The sequence below is a fragment of the Panthera leo genome, chromosome C1, assembly GCF_018350215.1.
Source record: "Panthera leo isolate Ple1 chromosome C1, P.leo_Ple1_pat1.1, whole genome shotgun sequence".
NCBI classification, from domain to species: domain Eukaryota; kingdom Metazoa; phylum Chordata; class Mammalia; order Carnivora; family Felidae; genus Panthera; species Panthera leo.
The window spans coordinates 186,561,065-186,586,776 of record NC_056686.1 but is presented as its reverse complement, the minus strand read 5'-3'; the positions used below and the strand labels follow the sequence as shown (position 1 = coordinate 186,586,776).

Sequence of the window (25,712 nt, the reverse complement as noted above, 5' to 3'; positions counted from 1 at the left end):
AGATCAGTTTCTTTTTTTTTAATATTTCAATTGATATTTATTCATATTTGTCCATGTAAGGTAAAATGTTTTTTTCTTTTTTTTAAATATAAAATTTATTGTCAAATTTGTTTCCATACAATACGCAGTGCTCATCCCAACAGGTGCCCTCCTCAATGCCCATCACCCACTTTCCCCTCCCTCTCACCCCCCATCAACCCTCAGTTTATTCTCCGTTTTTAAGAGTCTCTTATGCTTTGCCTCCTTCCCTCTCTGTAACTTTAGCCCTTCCAGACTTCTGGTTCTAGGGATGATCAGTGCCTGGCTCTTCTAGGCAATCTTGGCATTGCCGATTATCAGTTCTCGGTACCAACAGAGTGTTTTGGGTTTAGCGGTATCTATTCTCTGCTCACAGCCCTTGACTGCCTACTTGATTCATTCATTTCTTCACTGCTTGACAAAAGTGATTCCACCAGGCTCACTACAGGGCTAACAGCGCCCCTCCCCAACTCTGACGCCTTGGTGGGCGGGGCTTGACACAGCGAAGGCGGGCAGAGACCTGGCCCCCAGAGCTGCGGCCTAACCCGACACCGCAAAGCCCCCGCCTGACGCAGGTCCCGGAGGCACGGTCGCGGGGGCCAGGCTCGGGCCGCCGGCCGTTGCGTTGAGAGACCCCGGCTGGGAGAGCGCAATGAGGGCGGACTCGGGGCTCCGCCTGGAGGCCGAACCGGTGAGCGGCTCTTCGGCCACGGAAGTGGCAGCGGTGGAGGGTGCTGTCCTAACGCTTCAGCTGGCCCTGAGGCGGGGCCATGCCTAGGGCTGGGGATCGCAAAGGGAGAGCACTGCCAGTGATGTGTGCGCGTCCACCCATTTGGTGCTCACAGGATTAGACTGGAGCGGGCAATAGAAGTTCTCCCCGACCCCGGGACCCGAACTCCTGGAGCCAGGGGAGAAGCAGGGCGTGAAGTTTCTGGTGGCCTGAGCGCCCGATGTTGCTATGACAACGTCTCTCTTCGCTGCCTTCCCGCCCCCTGCGTGTTCCCGGGGTGCCAGCGAGGTCTCTCGTGCGGATTCCTCCCGGAGGGCATTTACCTGCCCAGGAAAGAGATCGCAGTTTCCTAGCGGAGACTTAATCATGGTCTTTTCCCACCTCCCAGGAACAAATCACTGCAACCACTTGGGAAACCATGGGTGGAACCGTGATTGCTGTCCTATGCCCGCTGGAGTCTCTTTTCCTTGGCACGTCAACCCCCACTCCGACGTCCCCTTTTCTGCAAGGCTAGATTGCAAAGGCCCAACCAGCTCCCCGCGCTTATCCTCGCCCCCACCTTGCAGAGAAGGGCTGAGAGCCACAGCAGCCAGTGCCGCGCAGTCCAATGACGCACGGCGCCTGCGCGTGGCCTGCCCGGGCGGGAGTGAGCAGGGGACGGGGTGTGAGCTCTTCGAACCTGGAGGCTGAGCGCCGCGGGGAAGCAGGGTTTTAGACCGAATGGGAAAGAAGCAGGTGGTAAGCGAGCCTTAGTTATGTTTGAGCTATTAGGATTTTGTGTTCAGTCGAGCTGTCCTGCTTTTATGGGGCTTAAAGTTGGCTTTGTGGATGGGTGACACGTCATTTTTGCGGGACTTTTGAAATGTGGAACGTGTGAACTGAATCCTTGGACAGAACGCGATCCATAGCATCTTTACAATAGCGCTTTCTTATGACTATCGTTTTTTTCCAGTTGTAATTTTAACTACCAGATGGTATTAAGACAGCCTACTTTGTCCTAATCTCGTAGCATTTGTATTAATACACCGTTTGAACGAATGGATTGCTAAATGGGACGATCGTAGAACAAACTAAGAGTGTCTAAAATGTAACCCTTTTGAATCATGCCCTCTGCAAGGAGCATGACACAGTTGGGACATTAGATTGATTTTGAGGTATTTCTGTTAGTATTTTATTTTGAAAGATCGCAGAATGCTTCTCTAATCTCTGAACTGCAAACACTTTCTCTTATTCATGTAAAGTGGCATTTATAACGGGTGTGGGTGTGTGTGTGTGTGTGTGTGTGTGTGTGTGTGTGTGTGTGTAATTCTTTCTGCCCTAAAATGCATTCCTCATGCTGTATCCAGAGTGATTTCTTTAAAAAAGTGTGTTACTCTGTGGCATACAACCTCCACTGGCTTCTCGTTTAAATTAAAACAAAATCTGGACACCTTTTGTGTTCAAGACCCTAATGGTAGTGCCTGGGTGGCTCAGTCTGTTAAACCTCAGACCCTGGACTTGGGCTCAGATCATGATCTTACCCTTGGTGGGATCAAGCCCCTTGTTGGTTCTGGGCTGAGAGTGGGGAGCTTGCTTGGGATTCTCTCTCTCCCTCTCCCTCTGCCCTGACCCCACTCAGGTGTGCACTCTCTCTCTCAAAAAAATAAACTTAAAAAAAAAGACCCCAATTAATTAATCTGGCCCCTGCCTATCCTTTGTAACTGTGCTGCAGCTTTACTGGCCTTCTTTTAGCTGAAACACTGTAATTTCTCTTAAAAGCCTTTGTGTTTGCTCCCCTTTGGCTCCTTTCTTATTCAGGTCTCAGCTCAAATATCTCAGAGAGACTTTCCCTAACTAAAGTAGCACTCCACATCCTCCCTCATTTTTGTGTGTGTGCGAGTGTGTGTGCATGTGTGTGCATGTGCATATGTGTAATCTTCTCATACTTAACTACTAGAAAGAAAGTTCCATAAAAGCAGGGATTTCTCTGTTTTGTTCATTAATGTAACTGTAGTCCTTAGGACACAGCCTGACATGTAGATAGAAAGGAGTAGTAGGAAGGAAGGAATTTTATATGAAATTTAGAAATTGTTAAGACAAATTTAGAATTGCCCATCTGATTCTCAGTAGTACTTCTTGGGTTTCATTTGATGAACAGGGTTATCAAAAGATTTGAAGTACATGAAGATGTTCTGAGGCTTTTACTTACAAGCAGTTTTCTTCTTCTCCCCATAGCGTCCTCCACGAGCCCTTCCACCTGTGCCAAGGTAAAAATAAGTTAGTTTTATTTTTTATTGAGTTTTAAAAATGTAAAATGAATAAAGTGAAAAAATTGACTAGTACAATTGCAAAATTATAATAATTCAGAGAAAACTTCTTGAAAATTTTAGAAAAAGGCTTCCTAAAAGTTTAAAGGTACACAATTCTTGAATCATTAGGATTACAGTTATAATTAAATGTTCTGTTTCAAAGCCTGAATGTCAACATGGTAAGATAATGGATCCATTCTGAATGTTTTAATGTCTTGTTTATAAGACTTTTGATCCTCTTTGGGTTGCTAGAATAGTTTCTTCAGTTTAAGCTGGTTTTAATCAGTGACAAAATAAGAATTCTTAATCTGCTTAATCCACTTTATTAATAGACAGTAGGTAATATGTATATGTAAGTTCAGAAAATATTGGGGTTATTTTGTTAACAGTTTTATTAGCTTTTTTACTTATAAAAATATGCTAGTTTATAAACTAGCTGGCTCTGTGAAAGCTTATTTTTAAATTTACAATGACTTAAGTCAGTTTTCAGTGTAACAATATAATAGATTTCTAATTAATAGTTTCTTTTTTTTTTTTTGTCTTTGTCCTAATTAAATTTGGTCGGTGTCATGTAAAGTGCTATTCAAGGTGAGTTAGTTCATCCTTAATGTAAAACTTTTAAAACTGGGAGTTCAAAAGTTAATTTGATTCCTTCATGTTTTTCTTAAAGTTGAATCTGAATGGTGTAATTTATAATATTGCAATATACTTTTATCCTTTTAGCAAAATATCCTTATGACTGCTATTTTTTAAATGAAGGTTGATCTATAGCACTAGTTATATGAGTGATACTTTACCTTACAAATATGAAAGCACTCATTCCAGGATGGAGTCACCCACAACATGACCATTGGCTAGTTTATAGTTTTGTAATAGGGATGACATTGTCTTTTGTCTCATTTAATCAGGGTAGACTGGGCTATGCTATACCAACCTCAAAATCTCTAACTTAATATCATACAAGGTTATTTCTGGTTAATATTTCTAAGTACACCGTGGCAACAATCCAGGCCAGTTGCCTTTCACCACTCTTTGCTATGACGTCATGATTCAGGCTACTTCCATTCTGTGGCTCTGCCATCTTAACATACTTCAGCAAAGGAAGAGAAAGCTGGAGAGTTACTCACTAGCTCTTTCAATGTTTTGGCACATCGGTTCTCACAGTATATTGGCTCAACCCAGTCTCAGGCCACACCTGGGTGCAAGGGGGCTGGAAAACGTGGGTGATCAGATGAATATTTTGTGAGCCCACTTTTCTAGTATTAGAAACGTCACTGTTTCTTTCTTTCTTTTTTTAATGTCGCTGTTTCTAATATTACTGACCAACAGTGAGCTACTGGCATTATACTATAAGCTTTCTTTGATTTTGTCAAGTTCTTGCCTCCTTCCCCTAATGTGTAGAAGTTGGCTGGACCTAGGGAAGAGAGGGAAAGGTCTTCCCTACTAAAAGTTCCTTTTGACTGCTCTCTGCATTGAAATTTAGGCAGCCTTTTCTGTTTTTTGTGTGTGTGTTTTATAGGTGATATTCCCCTTAGTCGTCCTAAGAAAAAGAAGCCCAGAACAAAAAACACACTAGGTAAGAAGTTGTTCTTTTTTTGTGGGATCACAAGACTTTCTAGGACCTTAGGCATGACAAACATCACCAATGAGGTAGAGGCAAAGCCCCAGAAGTCCCAAGTCACTGCTGTGTTGAGGATAGAATCAAAGTCAGTTTAAGGAAGTGGAAGGTGATAGTGAGGAACAAGGCAGTGGGCAGCCTGAAGAGTGTCTAGAAGCATTCGTGGAATAAAGGATTGTACTACTTAAACTCTTACTTCCACAGCATTCTTGGACTCTTTGAGGTCTTTTATCCCTAGACAACGTAAATTGTCTTAAGCTGTGATTGATTTCAGACCCTTGAACAGGATACTGGATTTAGAGACACAATGTCCTGGGATCCCTAATTTCAGTCAAAGAATCTCTTCATTAGCAAGAGTCTGAAGTCAAGGCCATATTAGCCATGTGTTAGAGGTTCTACAATAAGCAAGTTTTGTGAACTTTTTGTCTTAGTTATCCACTAATACTCCTGGATGTTCTGTCAGTAACTTAAACTCAGCATGTTCAGAATTCATCATTACCTTCAACCATAAATCAATTTTTTACTTCTCACAAATTTCTGTTAATGGAATCCCCCATTCTCCCAGTCACTTGGGCTCAAAACCTCAGTCAGCTCTAACTCGTCCCTCCACTCTACTTGCTGCCTGTTACGAATCTTAAGATGTGAAAATATCTGTGTCTGTATGTAGAGATAAAATAAAAAACAAAAACAAAAACCCTTGAGTATTGATTTGATGTATTAACTACTGAATTTATTTTAATTTATAATGTGATATAAGTGTGGGCTAAGACCAATTCTTATAGGCAAAGATGTAACAAAAGACAGTTAGTCATCATTTAGGAACTATTCTAGTTCCATTTTTTTTTCATCTTTTTAAGACTCAGTGATCTTTGGTTAAATTATCCTGTTTTTTCCCATTCCACTTGTCTGCAGGTAGCGCTTCTTCAGAAGGCCTTGTTCAGGCTCCTGTTCATAAGCCATCTGAGGGCAGTGAGCCACCAGCTAAAGAATCCACAGAACAACCAAAAGAAGCTCCTGTTCCAAGGAGGCAGAAGAAGACGAGGCTACCTCTTGGTATGTGAAGAGACCAAGGTTAGGTTGTGATACTAGTTGTTATATTGGGGGTATAATTTAAAATTTCTCTGTTCCCATTTTTCCTCACCTGTATCCCTTTACTTTTTTCTTTCTTAAAGTTTTACCACTGGAGTAACTCTAATAGGTTAGGTCAAGAACCCTTTAGAGAGTCTCTTTTTTCATATTTCTGTATATTATGAGGGAAGGAATACAAATATGGGATTAAAACAGAAAGTTCAGATTTTGGTGTGTATAAGAATTTAGTATGTGATAAAATGGACATTTAAGATGAGTGGGGAAAGGATAGATTCAGTTAATACTGAATCTATGAACAATGCAATGAAAGAACAGTCATCATTTATTGAGTCTTGCTATGTCCCAGGGGCTATTCACAAGGTAAACAAAATACTGTCAGATATCAAATTGGCAATGCTTTTTTTCAGATTATAAAATTTAAAAGTGTTAGATGAAACATATATACACATATACATATATTACATATATGTATAAAAATTGATGAGGAAGGGGCACACTCATATACTGCTGCTAAGAGCGTAAATTAGTATAGCCTGTCTCAACTGCTAGAAATAGAAGTAACTCCACTAGCCACAATAATTAAAGGATGGTAACTTCAGCATTATTTATAGGAGTAGAAACTGGTAATAACCATAGCTAACAAAGTGATACTGGCTAAATAAATCATATTTTATCCATTTAATGGAAACCAGGCCTCATTAAAAGGATTGTTAAGGTGAAATAGTGACGTGGAAAACCATCAGTAATATACTGTTGAGTCATTGTACTCATACATATAATACATATAATAGTATATACATTAATATACATACATATTAATATACATACGTACATATAATAGTATATATCAAAAGATCCTATTTTTGTAAAATATGTTGTATTAATTTCCCAGGGCTGCCATAACAAATTATTATAAATGGAGAAACTTAAATGAACAGAAATGTATTCTCCAACAGTTCTGGAGGATAGAAGTCCAAAACAAGGTGCCTGCAGGGCCATCCTCCCTCTAAAGGCTCTAGGAAAGAATCCATCCTTGCCTCTTCTAGCTTATGGTGGTTATTGGCAATCCTTGATGTTCTTTGGCTTGTGGCAATATAACTCCATTTTGTTTTCACATTTTCCCATATTTTCTGGTATAAGGATTTCAGTCATTAGATTTCAGGCCCATCCTAATTCAGCATGATCTTATCTTAACTTGATTATAACTGCAAAGACCCTATTTCCAAATAGAGTCTCATTCACAGGTACTGGGGATTAGGACTTGAACATATCTTTTGTTGGGGGACACAGTTCAACCCAGAACACATGTATATGCATGCATCTATATAGTAAAAACAATGGAAAGATATAGCAAAGGTAGGTTTTTTGGAAGAAGGAATTAGGGATGATTTTTATTGTCTTTCTTCATTTATTTTTTACTAATTTTTCAAATATTGAGCATTATGACTTTTATAGTAATTAGAAGAAAGATAATGGGTTTTGTTAGAGTAAAACAAAGGGAAGGAATGAGGATTGGGAGATTAGCTCTTTCCTACTAGCATTGGCCCCTGATGAATAATTTATTACAAAATAACTACCCTGACCAATTACTTATCCTCTTAGAAAATAGTAGGTCCTGATGGGATGGAAGAATTACAGGAGGAGAGGGTAGGAACTAGAAGAGTTCATAGTATGGAGCACAGTTTTTAGAGGCAAGTTGAAGTAGGATGCTGCAGTGCCCAGGGACAGTGAGTATTTATGAAGGGGAGAGGGCAGAAGAAGGAAAAAGAGACAGAAATGACGATCAGACAGTTTTATGATTTCTTTCATTACTGGCAGTAAATATAGTTGAATTAAAACTACCACCATAGTTAATTTAGTTAGGGTACAAATTTGAAAATCAAGATGGATACCAGTACCTAGTTTTACAATTTATGAAAAATGTATTTACAGAAATGACCATTTTTATTTTATGTATGTATGTATGTATGTATGTATGTATTTATTATTTTTAGAGAGAGAGAGAGAGAGAGTGCAAGCAGGGGAGAGGGGTAGAGGGATAGAGAGAGAGTCTTAAGCTGGCTTCATGCTCAGGATGGAGTTGAACGGGATGCTCAATCCCATGAAGCTGTGATCATGACTTGAGCCGAAGTCAAGAGTTGGATGCTCACCTGACTGAGCCATCCAGGCGCCTCTGACTTGGCCATTTTTAGAAAGTTATGGACCCAACTAAGTTCTGGGCCAAAAAAGCACCTGTCACTGTCATTCCAGAATGTACTCATCTATGCAAGTCCAGCTTTCTAAATTTCTGGGTACTTAATTTTGTATGATTTTTATTTTGTTTCATCTGGATGATTATGGTATGCTTTACTTCTTTGGTATTTCCAGTTTGGGCTAAAGTGTTTTATTAAAATAGAATTCTGGGGGCTTTGGGGATATTCCAGGAAGCCATTGCCAGTATTTTCACATTGGAAGAATAGCTAGCTGATGAGAAGACTCCATTGACTTACTTAAACTTAATACCCTGTGCTCAGGAAAGAGTTAATATAGCAAGCCTGAAACTGCTCTTGTTAGAAAGGCCTACTTGCATCTTCCTCAGTTTCTTTCATAAGCTTTCTATAGTTTTCAGCATATAGATCTTTTACTTCTTTGGTTACATTTACTCCTAGGTATTTAATGGTTTTTGAAGTCATTGTAAATGGGATCGATTCCCTGATATCTCTTTCTGTTGTTTCATTATTGGTGTATAGAAATGCGACCGATTTCTGTGCATTGATTTTATATCCTGCAACTTTGCTCAATTCCTGTATTAACTCTAGCAGTTTTTTGGTGGAGTCTTTTGGGTTTTCCATGTAGAATTTAATGTCATTTGTGAAGAGTGAAAGGTTGATTTCTTCTTTGCCAGTTCGGATGCCTTTTATTTTGTTTTATTGTCTGATTGCTGAGGCTAGGACTTCTAATACTATGTTGAACAACTGTGGTGAGAATGGACATTCTTCTCATGTTCCTGATCTCAGGGGAAAGCTCTCAATTTTTCCCGATTGAGGATGATATTAACTATGGAGCCTAAGTGTTCATCAACTGATGAATGGATAAAGGAGATGTGGTATATATATACAATGGAATACTACTCAGCAATGAAAAAGAAAGAAATCTTGCCATTTGCAACAACACGGTTGGAACTAGAGTGTATTATGCTAAGCGAAATAAGTCAGTCAGAGAAAGAGATATTGTATGATTTCACTCATAAGTGAAATTTGAGAAACTTACCAGATGATCATATGGGAAGGGAAGGAAAAATAAGATAAAAACAGAGAGGGAGGAAACCATAAGAGACTCTTAAATACAGAGAACAAATTGAGGGTTAATGGGGATGGGGAAAATGGGTGATGGGTATTAAGGAGGGCACTTGTTGGGATGAGCACTGGGTGTTATATGTAAGCGATGAATCAGTGGAATCCACCCTGAAGCCAAGACCACACTGTATACAACTAGCTTGAGAATAATTAAAAAAAAGAAAAAGAAAGGCCACTTGAAAGGTTGCCTCTTCAACCTCTGGAACATGGATGATAAGCAGTTCCCCACACTTAAATAAAAGTTTCCCTAAATTATAAGGGTGGTTTGCTATGCATTTGTGTACACAACATGATTTATGCTGAACGCCTGCTTTCCTTCTGGGAATCTGGAATTTGGGTATGTGCTAGGCAGGGAGTGCCTATGTGATCAGGTGCCAATGAAAGCCTTGGGTGCTGAGTTTCAATGAACTTTCCTGGTAGAGAAAGTGTCATACATGTCACAGCTTGTTGCTGGAGGAATTAGCGCATGCTGTGTGACTCCATTGATAGATGACTCTTGACAGCTTATACCTGGTTTCCTCTGGACTTTACTCCATGTGCCTTTGCCCTTTGCTGATTTTACTTTATGTCATTTCACTGTGATACATTGTAACTATGAATGTAAGGACTGGTGAGTGTAATGCCTTCTGAGTCCTGTGGGTCCGTTGGGTGAATATGTGATCTGTAGGTAATCTTGGGGCTCTCCCAAAACTCTGGGTACTGGATTACATAATTTTTCCCATATTTTTGGCATTACAATTTCTGTTTTTTTGGTGAGCATTTAGAGGTATAACATTATAAAAATTAAAAATTAGTAAAATGATGAAAAAATTTTGGTCTAATTAGAATTATTTTATTTTATTTTTTTTAATTTATACCCAAATTAGTTAGCATATAGTGAAACAATGATTTCAGCAGTAGATTCCTTAGTGCCCTTTACCCATTTAGCCCATCCCCCCTCCCACAACCCCTCCAGTAACCCTCTGTTTATTCTCCATATTTATGAGTCTCATCTGTTTTGTCCCCCTCCCTGTTTTTATATTATTTTTGTTTGCCTTCCCTTATGTTCATCTGTTTTGTCTCTTAAAGTCCTCATATGAGTGAAGTCATATGATTTTTATCTTTCTCTGACTGACTAATATTTAGCATAATACCCTCCAGTTCCATCCACGTAGTTGCAAATGGCAAGATTTCATTCTTTTTGATTGCTGAGTAATAATCCATTGGATATATACCACTTCTTCTTTATCCATTCATCCATTGATGGACATTTGGGCTCTTTCCATACGTTGGCTATTGTTGATAGTGCTGCTATGAACATTGGGGTTCCTGTGTCCCTTCGAAACAGCACACCTGTATCCCTTGGATAAATGCCTACTAGTGCAATTGCTGGTTCGTAGGGTAGTTCTATTTTTAGTTTTTTGAGGAACTTCCATACTGTTTTCCAGGGTGGCTGCACCAGCTTGCATTCCCACCAACAATGCAAAAGAGATCCTCTTTGTCTGCATCCTCGCCAACATCTGTTGTTGCCTGAGTTGTTCATGTTAGCCATTCTGACAGGTGTAAGGTGTTATCTCATTGTGGTTTTGATTTGTATTTCCCTGATGAGGAGTGATGTTGAGCATTTTTTCATGTGTCGGTTGGCCATCTGGAGGTTTTCATTGGAGAAGTGTCTATTCATGTCTTTTGCCCATTTCTTCACTGGATTATTTGTTTTTTGGGTCTTGAGTTTGATAAGTTCTTTATAGATTTTGGATGCTAACCCTTTATCTGATATGTCATTTGCAAATATCTTCTCCCATTCTGTTGGTTGCCTTTTAGTTTTGCTAATTGTTTCCTTCACAGTGCAGAAACTTTTTATTTTGTTGAGGTCCCAGTAGTTCATTTTTGCTTTTGTTTCCCTTGCCTCCGGAGACGTGTTGAGTAAGAAGTTGCTGCGGGCAAGATCAAAGAGGTTTTTGCCTGCTTTCTCCTCAAGGATTTTGATGGCTTCCTGTCTTCCATTGAGGTCTTTCATCCATTTTGAGTTTATTTTTGTGTATGGTGTAAGAAAGTGGTCCAGGTTCATTCTTCTGCATGTCGTTCTCCAGTTTTCCCAGCACCACTTGCTGAAGAGACTGTCTTTATTCCATTGGATAGTCTTTCCTGCTTTGACAAAGATTAGTTGGCCATATGTTTGTGGGTCCATTTCTGGGTTCTCTGTTCTGCTGCATTGATCTGAGTGTCTGTTCTTGTGCCAGTACGATACTGTCTTGATGATTAAAGCTTTGTAGTGTAGCTTGAAATCTGGGATTGTGATGCCTCCTGCTTTGGTTTTCTTTTTCAAGATTGCTTTGGCTATTCAGGGTGTTTTCTGGTTCCATACAAATTTTAGGATTATTTGTTCTAGCTCTGGGAAGAATGCTGGTGTTATTTTGATAGGGATTGCATTGAATATTTAGATTGCTTTGCGTAGTATTGACATTTTAACAATATTTGTTCTTCCTATGCCGGAGCATGGAATCTTTTTCCATTTCTTTGTGTCTTCTTCAATTTCTTTCATAAGCTTTCTATAGTTTTCAGTGTATAGATTTTTCACCTCTTTGGCTAGATTTATTCCTAGGTATTTTATGGTTTTTTGTGCAACTGTAAATGGGATCGATTCCTTGATTTCTCTTTCTGTCGATTCATTGTTGATGTATAGGAATGCAACCGATTTCTGTGCATTGATTTTATATCCTGCTACTTTGCTGAATTCATGGATAAGTTCTAGCAGTTTTTTGGTGGAATCTTTAGGGTTTTCCATATAGAGTGTCATGTCATCTGTGAAGAGTGAAAGTTTGACCTCCTCCTGGCCGATTTGTATGCCTTTTATTTCTTTGTGTTGTCTGATTGCAGAGGCTAAGACTTCCAATACTATGTTGAATAACAGTGGCGAGAGTGGACATCCCTGTCTTGTTCCTGACCTTAGGGGGAAAGCTCTCAGTTTTTCCCCACTGAGGATGATATTAGCATTTGGGTCTTTCATATATGGCTTTTATGATCTTGAGGTATGATCCTTCTATCCCTCATTTATTGAGGGTTTTTATCAAGAAAGGATGCTGTATTTTGTCAAATGCTTTCTCTGCATCTACTGAGAGGATCATATGGTTCTTACCCTTTCTTTTATTGATGTGATAAATCATGTTAATTGTTTTGTGGATATTGAACCAGCCCTGCATCCCAGGTATAAATCCCACTTGGTTGTGGTGAATAATTTTTTTAATGTTGTTGGATCTGGTTGGCTAATGTATTGTTGAGGATTTTTGCATCCATGTTTATCAAGGAAATTGGTGGTCATGATCACCCCCTTTTTAGTGGGGTCTCTGTCTGGTTTTGGAATCAAGGTAATGCTGGCTTCATAGAAAGAGTTTGGAAGTTTTCCTTCCATTTCTATTTTTTGGAACAGTTTCAAGAGAATAGGTGTTAACTCTTCCTTACATGTTTGGTAGAATTCCCCTGGAAAGCCATCTGGCCCTGGACTCTTGTTTTTTGGCAGATTTTTGATTACTAATTCGATTTCCTTACTGGTTATGGGTCTGTTCAAATTTTCCATTTCTTCCAGTTTCAGTTTTGGTAGTGTATATGTTTCTAGGAATTTTTCCATTTCTTCTAGATTGCCCATTTTATTGGTATATAATTGCTCATAATATTCTCTTATTATTGTTTTTTATTTCTGCTGTGCTGGTTGTGATCTCTCCTTTTTCATTCTTGATTTTATTTATTTGGGTCCTTTCCTTTTTCCTTTTGATCAAACTGGCTAGTGGTTTATCAATTTTGTTAATTCTTTCAAAGAACCAGCTTTTGGTTTCATTGATCTGTTCTACTCTAATTAGAATTTTTAAAGTTCTCTTGTCTTATAAGTTTTACACATTATATGTTCTATGGCTCTGTGTTGTAGTAACTTGAAAATTTAATATACTTTTCTATGTTGTAGTAACTTGAAAATTTAATATACTTTATTTTCAGAATTGGAGACTTCCTTTGCCCAAAAGAAGGCATCCAATTCATCTTTATTACGAAATGAAAATGGTATTCATATGGAGCCAACTGAGGAGGTGGTTATTCAGAAACCTCGAAGGAAGACAAAGTAAGAATTATGTGTCCTTCTAAATATTCTTCAGGGACACTATGCTACTTAATTCAGAGCTCTCAAGTTGTAGGTTTGGATTAAGTCATATTAAATACGGTAATTAAGATTACAAAAATATCAGTTAAACCAACCTAATGATAGATTTGAAAAGAGTAAACAACTGCAAATGTAAAATACTATACTTAAATTAAAAATTTAGGAGCTATCTCTAAAAAAGATGAACATCAATAGAAGATATTATATGAATAGCAAAAAGTTAGATACTAAACATACTGAAATTTGAAGGTAATATTAATAAAATGGGCTATTGTGATATATTTTCTCATGTTAATAGAATTCAAATTGTGATTATTTCAGCAATAAAAAAAATGTGTATTTTAGCATAGGAAATTAAGTCTCAGATAAAATAGAATGGGATACTTTAAATAAGTTATATAACACTATTGTTTATTTTTGGAAATTACCCAATAAATAGTGATCAATATTTGTATACAATCCTATCATTTTAAGTTTGGAAAGAACCTTACAAATCTAGTTCAGTCACTTCATTTTCCAGAGGAGAAAACTGAGGCCCACATAAATATATGTGACTTGCTGCACATAACAGTTAATAATCCATTTGAGTAAAACCAAATTTCTCGATTCCCAAGTCTAGAGCTCTTTTACAGGTACCTCCTTATGTGTGTCTGTAAAAATACAGTAATAATCCATTTTTCTTACATTCTTCCTGATTACAGGAAAACCCAGCCAGCAGAATTACAGTATGCCAATGAACTAGGAGTAGAAGATGAAGACATAATTACTGATGAGCAAAGCAGTCCAGAACAACAGTCTAGATTCACTGTACCCACTGGCATTAGCCAGCCTGTAGGCAAAGTGTTTGTGGAAAAAAGCCGTAAGTACTTCCTTGTGTTTGAATATGAGCTTTTTAGGAATGATACAAGGATATCCTTTTGCCTAGGAATTATATTTCTGGAAATCTGAATTAAGGAAGTAAAAATATGAACAAAAATTTATAAACAAAGCTAACCATCGTATTGTTATTCTTGAGAGTGAAAAACTGCAAGCAATATAAATATAAAATGGAAGGGGCATGATTTCAGTCAGTTATGGTGTGTCTGTATAATAAAATCTTCCATACCATTAAAAATAATGTTTACAGAGAATTTTTAATTTCATGGAAAGATTTAAAATTGTTTTAATGTTTTTATTTTTGAGAGTGAGAGAGAGACAAAGAGAGACAGAGCATGAGTGGGGGAGGGGCAGAGAGAGAGAGAGGGAGACACAGAATCTGAAGCAGGCTCCAGACTCTGAGCTGTCAGCACAGAGCCCAATGTGGGACACAAACTCGTGAACCACGAGATCATGACCTGAGCCGAAGTCCGATGCTTAACTGACAGAGCCACAGGCGCCCCAATTCGTGGAAAGATTTAATGAAAAATAAACATACACACACATATGTAGTTTGAGCTCAACTGTAGAAAAATGTATAGGACAAAAGACTAGAAGGAAATATGCCAAAATATTAATGTTGGTTGTTTCTGGGTTATGGGATTGTGGGTAACTTTGAAAATCTCCCACCCACTTTCACCCATTTCTTTATTTTTTGTTGTACTTTATCAGTTTTCAATAATGATGGTGGTGTTGGTGGTAGGGCAGATAATGATATGATTTTTATACTTACAAATAAATGATAGAAAATACATGATGGTATTACCATATTAAATAAGAAATACAGTGTTGTAGCTCCATATTCTTTCTGACATTGATTATAAAACTCCATTTGCAGTGTTTAAGAAAAACATATGGAAAGCATGATCATGACCACACATATCCATGAATATGCTATGAATATGCTGCTTAAAGAACTCAAATGAAAAATAAACATTGGTATTAAAATTTATAATTTAGATTTTATGTAAATTATTTTAGAATTTGTATTCTATAAGATCCCATGTGAGGCATTTTGGAGTTCTTAGCCAGTGAGAGACTTGTGATCCCGAGAGGCTGACTTAGACAGGGTCTCGATGTAGGTTAGTGCAGAACTGGGACTTGAGCTGAGGTTATATGACTATTCTAATCAAGCACTTTTACTAGTATACTATGTTGGTTTTTAATTTACTTCTGTTTTTAAGCAATATCACTCAATCCTCACTTTTAAGCAATATCTATTTTTTATAGTCTGTTTTTAAGCAATGTCACTGAATCCTCATTTTTATTCTTGTTTCCCTTAGCACAGAAACTTCCCTCCTAGAATAACTGACCATAAAAGACACCAGTTGCCTGCCCAGAAGTTGTCTTTTCTGAGGGAAAATTAGGTCTTGCACCTCTGTCTTTCATCCTCCCAAATACTTGACAGCCAGATTTGGCAAAGATAATTGAAATGGAACCTTTCCTGCTTCCTGAGGTCTGTTTGTGCATTGGTAGATCTACAAGAAGGAGCCTTGTCAACAGTAAAAGGATAATGCTCTGCTCACACAGTGTTGTGGTGCTGACACTTGAACAGATACTTGTCACAGGAATTTTATGTTTATAAAACAACCCCTTTCCACTCTGTCATCACAGAATGCCATGCTACACACACTGGCATTTTTTCCTAAGAAATTTGAAGTGTTTTCAAACATTGACTTAGCTTTATAGTGTTGGCATTTGAACTTTAATAAACTAACATCTCAAAATTAGAATATTTTGGATTATGTCATGTTAAAGGTTTCTAGACTTTGTTCTGGGTGGAAAGTTCATTATTTCATTAAATGTAATTGATTTCCAAAACTGTTACTTTAACATCTATTTTGGGATGAGAAGGAAATATATGGACTTTGTTTATTTTTCTTAAAGATAAAAAAATAGTATATTTAAGCAACCAAAAGAGAAGAGCCTTCTGAAATCGGGACTGGATCAGGGAGAGTTTTTAGATAGAAAAACCACAAAATCTCAGTCTGAGGGTTCTTACAGTGTGAAATAATGTAAACAGCCTGCCAGGGTTCAATGTTACTAGTTGTTGATAAGTGTGTAATGTGTTCTTAGGGAGATTCCAGGCTGCTGATCGTTCAGAGTTGATAAAGACCACAGAAAATATAGAGGTGTCAATGGACGTGAAGCTTTCCTGGACGACCAGAGATGTTGCACTCTCAGTGCACCGGGCTTTCAGGTGACTGCTTTTGTTGGACTTTTCTTAAAACAGATATTCCATAATTTTTTTAAAAATAAGTCTTGATTGTTCTATACTGTGAACAAAATTGACAACTTAAAATAGTAAATAGGTATATTTTTTAAAATATTTAATTGGAGTTAAATCATCTGCCTATCAGTGTGATAAAAAGAAAAAGCTTGGTTTTAGTTTTGTGAAATGTTAAGTTTTATTCTTACATGTGAAGAGATTTAAAAAATATTTTAGCTTTTTGCTTTAGTAATGCGTGTGTAATAATTAAACCCTTTTCCATTCAGGATGATTGGTCTCTTTTCCCATGGCTTCTTGGCTGGCTGTGCTGTGTGGAATATTGTTTTCATATATATTCTGGCAGGAGATCAGCTTTCTAACCTCTCAAACCTTCTGCAACAGTATAAGACCTTAGCATATCCATTCCAGAGTCTTCTCTACTTGCTTTTGGCTCTAAGTACAGTTTCAACTTTTGACAGGTAAGATTATTGTGACTGCACATCCCTGTAACTTTTCTTCAGAAATGTTGAGCATTGTCCCTATGACAGTTTTCAAAAGAGAATTAATATTACTTTGACTTTTTTTTTAAAAGCCAGTCTGTTTCCATTTTTGGGGGGCAGGTGGGGATGGGAATACTCTCAACAAAAGCATCTCCCAAATCTAAACCCATTCCAGCATCAACTCTGAATTTAAAATTTCTTCCAAATATAGTCAATGAAAACAGTTCCAAATATCATCTTCCAAATCATCTGAATCAGGTATAGGTGAGACTCTGGGTATTGTGTGAGTTTCCTAGGTTTCCTGTAACAAAGTACAGTTGACCCTTGAAAATCTCAGGGGTTGGGTGTGCTGACCCCTTGCAAGTCAAAAATTGATATATAAGTCTTGACTCCCTCAGAGAACTTAACTAATAACCTACTGTTGACCAGAAGCCTCACCAATAACATAAATAGTTGATTACCACATATTTTGTATGTTATATGTATTACATACTGTATTCTTGTAAAAAATTAAGCCAGGAAAAACAAAAGTTATTAAGAAACTCATAAGGAAAATACATTTACAGTACTGCACTATATTTATTGAAAAAAATCTGCATGTAATCGGACCTATGTGGTTCAACCCTGTGTTATTCAAGGGTCAATTGTATTACAGACTGGGTGGCTTAAAGCAACAGGGATTTATTCCGTCTCAGTTTGGGAGGCTAGAATTCTGAAATCAAGGTGTTGGCCAGGTTGGTTCCTTTCTGGAGGGCTGGATCAAGAGTCTCTTCCACGTCTTTCCTTAGCTTCCAGTGGTTACTGGCAATCCTTGGAGTTCCTTGGTTTGTAGGCACATCACTCCAACTTCTGCTTTTTTTGTCACGTGATGGTCTTCCCTTCTCTCCTTCTAAGGACGCCAGTTGTATTGAATTAGGGCCCATTCTAATGGCCTCATATTAACTTGGTTACATCTGTAAAGACCCTATTTCCAAATAAGGTCATGTTCACAGGAAAAGGGGGAAGGGGCTAGAAGTTCAACATGTCTTTGAGAACACAATTCAACCCTTTAAGAAAAACAACAACTTAAAGCCTAATGATATGGGTAATACAAAGAGGTAGAATCTAATGAAATTTTGCAGTTCATGTTTAATTTGTTAAGAATGTCTTAACTCCAAAAGAATATTGACTAAATATTAATCTAGTTAAGTGTTTTATGTGGCTTTTGTAAATAAGATATTCTTTCATGTGTGTTTATATAAACTGTAGCCACTTAAAGCTTAATAATAGACAATGTATGTGGTAGCACTAGAATAGAGAAGGAAAAAAATGATAGTCAAGAGAGTACAGTTTTGTGAGAGGTTTACAAATGCACTGTGACAAGCGGATTTTGTATTTTCTAGGATCGACTTTGCTAAAACATCAGTAGCAATCCGAAATTTTCTTGCTCTGGATCCTACAGCTTTAGCATCTTTCTGTGAGTAAATAGTTTAATTTGATAATTGTGTAATACTTGAATTACACTGTAATTTTGAACCAAGAAAAGTTTAATTTTACTTTTAGAAAGATTTTATGTTATTGCTACTTATAAACATTACTTATAGATGTCCAGTGGAATTTGCAATTAAAAAAATATGATAGGCATAATTTTGATAGAATTGTTTTCCAGTACAGGTTGATCTAGATAGCTTTTAAAAGCTTGATTTGTCTTATATTTTGTAATGTTTCAGTTTTGTATTTTCTACTTGATATTAAACAGATTCAGCTGGCATGGCATTTCAGTAACAAATACTATTTTATATCTTTTTGATAATTTGGAATACATTTTGTTCTAAATTATGAGAGTATTAATAAAACTAGTTTTAAGACCTTGAGTAAGTAATTTAATTTCTTAAGAGACCTTTAGGTTCTTATAATTTCTAATGATGAAATAATGAGCATCTCAAAATACCCTTCTGCATCTATATTCTTGAAAATTAAAATAAGGTTAGCCAGCCTATTGAAATTGATCAAATGAATTTCTTTTATGTCATCATTCCCCAAAGTATAGAGTTTTGACCTTAAAGTAATCTATAAATTCAAAATAAACTGGGTTGTTAAAAATACATTAGTAATTTCATTTGTCTTTTTCTCAGTGTACTTTACTGCTCTTATATTATCTCTGAGTCAGCAAATGACAAGTGACAGAATTCACCTTTACACACCTTCGTCTGTTAATGGTAGCCTCTGGTAAGAACTCACAATAGCATTAGCAATTGTTGATGTAAAATAACAGCAACAACCGGAGTAATGGTACTGTTCTTATCCTTCTACTCTCTTACGTGTTTTCATTTAAAAATAATAATGAAGGCCCTGTTTTTGTTTCCAAAATTATGGTAAGAAAATACCTATTACCTTGGTTAATGGATAACGATTGCTATTGGATTGCATTTTTAATAAAATGTACTCTTTTTATAAGTCTGTTTTAAATCTATTAAGTTACGGTTGTAAGATCAGTCATAGACCATGAACTGGAGAAGCCTTGTACCTTTGCCCCCAGTCAGGGGCCTAATACTCCAGAATAGTGATGGGAGTGGGTAGCTGGGATGCAGTCAGAAATGCTGCTAGAAAAGCAATGCTAGAAAGAGAACAATCTAGGGAGAACCAGCCTCCACAGATCAGTGGCCAGTCATGAAGCTGACAGGTGAGTTGAGAGTCAAGTTCACAAAACTGAGAGGGGCAGTCTTTTTTGTGAGAGTAGCTAAGGACATGAGTAGCACCACAGTAGATGGAAGGGAAACCTAGAAAATTTGTTTGGCGATAGAGTTCAGTAACCTTTGAACCTTTATTCTCATGGTGTGTGCGTGTGTGTGTGTGTGTGTGTGTGTGTGTGTGTGTGTGTATTTTTATATATATATGGTGTATTTTATAGGGAAATTATATGTTGTATACTTATTTCATGCTTGTTGTTTCTCTAGGTGAGAACTAATTTTTTTAAAGTTCCTTAAAGAGATATATTTGGATATATGAACCTAAATGAAGATATTTCTAATGAGTGTTTGTGTGTCTTTAGGGCAGCAGGAGTTGAGGAACAGGTTCTCCAGCCATGGATTGTAGTGAATCTGGTGGTGGCCCTTCTGGTTGGACTATCATGGCTTTTTTTGTCTTACAGGCCAGGCATGGATCTTAGTGAAGGTATTAAAGAAGAAATAGTATAAGAATATCATGAAATCTTTTGACTTTATAAATTTTCTTTTATTGAATATAGCTTATAATCTGATAACAAAGCTGTGTTTAAAGTAAAATAATGAAAGAAGAGTAACAGTAAAGTGGTGAAACAATGCCAGGAGAAGCAGTGAGAGTCTAAGAGAGTTGGAGCCCTAGAGTACTCAGTGAAAGTCTTCTGTGGCCCATGTACATATTTATATTTAGGAGGTAATTCTTCTCTTGGAACCCTTCAAGTATTTTATAGAGAGTCTTTGCTCTTCATTTCTTTTGATCTCCTTCTGATCAAAGTATCTCTTAACTTGAAATAAATCATGCTTCATCTATGTAGCTTTTATCAGACATATTCATTCTTACCTCCTCTACCTGGCACAAATTCTTAACCCTTCATTGTCTAATGAAATATGTAGTAATCCTAGCTTTAGTGTGCTTGGTGGAAAGTGAGATTTACTAATCTATTGTCCCCAGACCCTTTTTGGAACATCTGGAGAAGGGGAATCATATTAGCAAACTGATAGCCCTTGAGAACTGCTTTAGGAACTGCTTAGTATTTCTAGTGTAACTTGTATTTCTTTAGCAGATGTTCCCGAGTTTCACCCTTGAATCTCTTTGATATTTTCTGGACTTTGGTTATTTATTCTTGATTGGTTAAATATCCTGAGCCTTTGTGATTTGATCAACTAATTATAACCTCAGAAGTCTAAGAAATGAGAATCTTTCCAATATTTCCATTTGTAAAAACTAAATCTGGTATATTCTTATTCACAAATGTACCTTTTGCATCATAATTCTCATGTTTCTTCACTGAATATTCTGTTGCTTTGTTTCTTTTGGAGTATTTGAAGTATATTTACAAGTTGTCTGAGGCTTTATGTATTTTGCTATTTCCTATTTTCACTCAGCATAGTTTTGTCATTCAAGGAATTTTTCATGTAATATTTATATTGGAGGACTTTATTTTACTAAATTCCTAAGGTCTTCTTTTTCTTTATGTCTTGATATTTTGATAAATTAGACACCTATATGCTAAGTAACAGTTTACATGTAGAAATGTCAACTAATAACATTCCACACTATGATTGGGATTGAAGCTGGATCGAGCTGGCTTTGTGCAGATTTCTGGGATCCTGCTCTCTTTTAGGGCCGTGTGACTCATAAAAACATTTTTATTTCTATGTGGATAAAAAGTGTAAATATAAAATGAGGATGATAATAACTTGCTTATTGGGTTGTTATGGTGATTAAATGGGATAAGACATTTAAGATAAACGGGCACACGCCTCGTGTCAGTCCCAAGTCCTTGCTCTTCATCTGCCCCTCCATTGTAGGTTATCATGGTCACTACAGAATTAGACATTTTAGCTGTTTAATAATCCCAGGTTCTCTAAGTGACTTAAATTTTCTGGTAAGCATTATTGTCTCCATTATATATGTTTTATTTTTCAGTGGTTTACAGTACATTTAAAATTTAAACATTTTAAAATGCACTATTTGTACATTTGTCATTTACTTGCCTTTTATTTATTTTTTAAAAGTTTATTTATTTATTTTGAAAGAGAGAGAGCAGCATGAGCAGGGGAGGAGCAGAGAGAGATAAAGGGAGAATTCCAAGCAGGCTCTGTGCTGACAGTATGGAGCCTGCTTGGAATTCTCTCTCTCCCTCTCTCTCTGCCCTTCCTCTGTTCTCTCTCTCTCTTTCTCTCTCTCTCTCTCTCTCTCTCTCTCTCTCAGAATAAATAAATAAACTTAAAAAAAAAGTCGGATGCTTAACTGAACCACTCATGTGCTCCTCACTCACCTTTTAAATCAGATTTCATTATTAAAAATTCTTATTTGTACTTGAGAGTTTTCTTTATATGTATTAAATATGTCAATATTTTGAGAATCTGTAAACCTCTTTTTGAGGTACTGGGAAACCATTTTGAGTAAGATCTGTTGATTTTCTCTCCCAGAGTTGATGTTCTCCTCTGATGTGGAAGAATATCCTGAAAAAGATAAAGGACTCAAAGCTTCTTCATGATGCCAGCTCACCTTCAGAATAATAATGACCCAGTATTTAGAATTTTTCCTATTCTTGTTTTTAAATGTATTTTTATAAGATGTGTGCAGGTGTATTTGGAATTGATTTTTTGATTATATAGTACTGAAAATTTTCTCAAGATTATGGAAAATGTAAAAATTGTATCTCCAATTCATACCCAAACATTAATCTCTTTAGCATTATCATCTTAATGACAAAGGAGGTAATGAGCTAGAAAACAGCAGGTGAATGTGTTTATTTCCTGTTCTCTCAAGTTAGTTGCATTTATAATCATTACCTTGAAAAGCTCTAATATAGAAAAAAACATTAGTGTTACAAAATATATATCAGGTTTAAACATAAAATTTAGGGAGTAGGGAAGAAGGGGTCAAAAGGCCTTTATGTATTTTTAATGTCTCCTTACTGAATAAAATATGAAATTTGTCTTTTTTGAAACTGGCTTGGTGGTTGTGATTATATATCATGTAATAAGTATACTGTAATTTAACTTGAAAGATGCTTTCCTTCATGACTAATAAAATGTACCTCTTCTGTTTGAAAAGTTTCATATTGGAACAACACCAAAATAAAGAGCTTTTGCATAGCAAAGGAAACCATCAACAAAATGAAAGACAACCTACTAAATGGGAGAAGATATTTGCAAATATTTGATATATTTGATAAGGGGTTAATATCCAAAATATGTAAAGAACTTCTACAACTCAACACCAAAAAACAAATAATCTATTTAAAAAATGGACCTGAATTGACATTTTGCCAACAAAAACATACACATGGCTAACAGATACATGAAAAGCTGGTCAACATAATTAATCATCAGGGAAATGCAAATCAAAACCACAAATGAAAAATCACCTTACTTGTTGAGCGTCCGACTTTGGCTCAGGCCATGATCTCGCGGCTCGTGAGTTCGAGCCCCACGTCGGACTCTGTGATGACAGCTCAGAGCCTGGAGCCTGCCTCAGATTCTGTGTCTCCCTCTCTCTCTGCTCCTCCCCCACTCACACTCTGCCTCTCTCTCACAAATAAATAAAAACATTAAAAAAATAAACATCACTCTCTAAAAAAAAAAGAAAAGAAAAATCACCTTACATCTGTGAGAATGGCTAGATTCAAAGAGACCAGTGATAATGAGCATTGGGGAGGATGTGGAGAAAAAGAAACACTTGTGCGCTGTTGGTGGGAATGCAAATTGGTGTGGCCACTGTGGAAAACAGTATGGAGGTTCCTCAAAAAATTAAAAATAGAACTACCATATGATCCAGTAATTCCACTACTGTGTATTTGCCCAAAGAAAACAAAAACACTAATTCAAAAAGATATATGCACCCCTTGTGTTTATTGCAGCATTGTTTACAATAGCCAAGATAGGGAAGCAACCCAAGTGTCTATCCATCGATGAAAGGATAAAGAAGTTGTGGTATAAACATGGAATTGAATATTACTCAGCCATAAAAAAGAATGAAATCTTGGCATTTGTAGAAACATGGATGGACCTAGAGGGTATAATGCTAAGTGAAATAAGTCAGAGAAAGACAAATACCATATGATTTCACTTGTGTGTGGAATTTGAGAAACAACAAATACAAAAAAAAGAAGACTCAAATACAGAGAACAAACTGGGGAGGTGGGTGGGAGGATGGGTAAAACAGATGAAGGGGATTAAGAGGTGCAAACTTCCAGTTACAAAATAAGTCACAGGGATAAGAAGTACAGCATAGGGAATACAGTCAATAAAATTGTAAAAATGGTGACAGAGGATAACCATACTTACAGTGGTAAGCACTGAGTAATGTATAGAATTGTTGAATCTTTTTGTTGTACACCTGAAACTAATATAATACCGTATATTAATTATACTTCAATAAAAAAAGTTTTATAACCATAAAAGTTTTTTTTCCCCTTAAAAACCCATATCAGTTTTCCCATATCTGGCTGCACATCAGAATAATTTAGGGAGCTTCAAAAAACATATAGCAAAAGAGAAGCTGAGTGGAACAAGAATTCAGGGAAATAAATGAGAGACCTGTGAGCTTATTGAGCGATCTCAGTTGACCTCTACACTGCCCTTTGCTCTGCCTCTTTTTTTGTGCAACAAGAAATAGGAGGAGAAGTCACCACACCTTTTCTCAAGCTCTCTGTCAGAGACATCTCTGGCTCTTGAGGAAATCCCATTCTTGAGATGTGCCCTGCATGGAAAAAGGTCTCTTCAGAGCCATATTCATTGGTGTCTCAACTGGTATGAGACCCTAGAGCTTAAGACAATAACAAGACAGACTCTCCATGGGATGCTATATCTCAAAGGCTATCAAGCACATCAATAAAGCTGTTGGGCCTGCCTGATTAGCAAGCAACTGAATGTTGTGGAAGGGAAGAGGACTGACCAATTGACTAGGGGTGGATGGCTCTAAGAATAGGTCTAAATTTGGTGCGAGCACCATATTAGAAATATCTTGCCTGGGAGACTGGAGCTGCTGAAAAGGGGATTCCCTGTGCTGACACAGAATTGTGAGTCTGCTGGCAATTCTGAAGTCATCCTGCCAGTTCCAGCTTTTGCTGTGATCAGGGATGGTTATGCTGGCAACAGGCTGGTGGTGCAGAAGTTCGTGATCCGCCCTGTCAGCAAACTTCAGGGAAGTCGTTCATTAGCTCTAAAACTTACCACACCTGAACAAATGCCATCAAGGAAATATGAGAAAACCAGTGTAGGGGGTTGTGGTAGGCTGGATAATATTCCCCAAAGATGTTCATCTCATGATCCTGGAACATTATATTGGCAAAAGGGATTTTGCAGATGTGATTAAGGTCGTTTAACCCTGAAATGGGGAAATTGTCCTGGAGTATCTGGTTGGGCCCAGTGTAATCACATGAGTCCTTAAAAGCAGAGAATTTTTCCTTTATGTGGTCAGAGAGTGAGATGACAATGGAAGAAGGGCAGAGAGTTATGTTGCTCATTTTGAAGGAGGAAGGGGCTACAAGCCAAGGAATATGGGTGATCTCTAGTAGCTGAGAATGGTCCTTGGTTGACAGCCTGCCAGTAAATGTATGTGGGCTCAGTCCTACATCTTTAAGGAACTGAATTTTGTTAAGATCCCAATGAGCAACAAAACAGATCTTCCCCTAGAACTTCCATGAAGGAATTAAACCCTGCTGACACCTTAATTTTAGCCCAGTGAGACGCATGTCAGACTTCTGACATACAGAATGTTAAGATAGCAAATGTGTGTTATTTAATCTGCTAAATTTGTGGTAGTTTGTTATGGCAGCAACAGAAAGTTAATACCAGGTTGAAGGGAGTTTTGCTCCTAACATCCTAGAGAATAAAGACACCCCAGAGCAGCTATGGAATGCAACTCAGAAAGCTGGCTAGGTGGGTAGTAGTGTAACTGGCAAGGGCATAGTTGCCTTTAAATTCCTCAGGTCTGGGAAGTATGACCCAGACTTCAAATTTCCCAATCACCCTAGCAAGTACATATTTCCTGAGCAGCTGGTGGACCTGTACAAGCCTATCAAAAAACCTTTGGCCATGATGATTGGGAAACTTTGAGGAAGTTCACTGCTAATATGTCTCCATAATTGGCTCAAAGTCATCTTTTTTCTCACTTTTCACCCTGTATCGAGTGTGGGTAGAGTGGCTTAGTGGAGTTTCTGAGGTGTCAA

The 25,712-nt window shown here is 37.3% G+C and overlaps 1 protein-coding gene across 2 annotated transcripts; it reads left to right on the top strand.

Moving 5' to 3' along the window:
- The first annotated feature begins 366 nt into the window (after positions 1-366).
- Positions 367-22,487, top strand: TMEM237 (transmembrane protein 237). Of its 2 annotated transcripts, none has more exons than XM_042949725.1 (13): positions 367-709; positions 2,963-2,994; positions 3,614-3,624; positions 4,556-4,612; positions 5,567-5,707; positions 13,045-13,165; positions 13,906-14,063; positions 16,196-16,319; positions 16,616-16,807; positions 18,211-18,284; positions 18,943-19,036; positions 19,860-19,981; positions 21,964-22,487. In XM_042949725.1, the coding sequence occupies exons 1-13, from the start codon at positions 671-673 to the stop codon at positions 22,029-22,031; spliced, it is 1,233 nt and encodes a 410-aa protein (XP_042805659.1). In that variant the 5' UTR covers positions 367-670; the 3' UTR covers positions 22,032-22,487. The 2 variants fall into 2 exon arrangements, with proteins under 2 accessions (XP_042805659.1, XP_042805660.1); XM_042949726.1 differs by lacking the exon at positions 367-709 and adding an exon at positions 1,433-1,486.
- The last annotated feature ends 3,225 nt before the right edge of the window (positions 22,488-25,712 follow it).

Bases quoted from the DNA above. Each gene is read 5' to 3' on its own strand.
- TMEM237 (XM_042949725.1), top strand. From the start codon at position 671: ATGAGGGCGGACTCGGGGCTCCGCCTGGAGGCCGAACCG. The intron at 710-2,962 runs GTGAGCGGCTCT...TTCTCCCCATAG, and splicing joins TCCGCCTGGAGGCCGAACCG to CGTCCTCCACGAGCCCTTCC. The intron at 16,320-16,615 runs GTGACTGCTTTT...TTTTCCATTCAG, and splicing joins TCAGTGCACCGGGCTTTCAG to GATGATTGGTCTCTTTTCCC.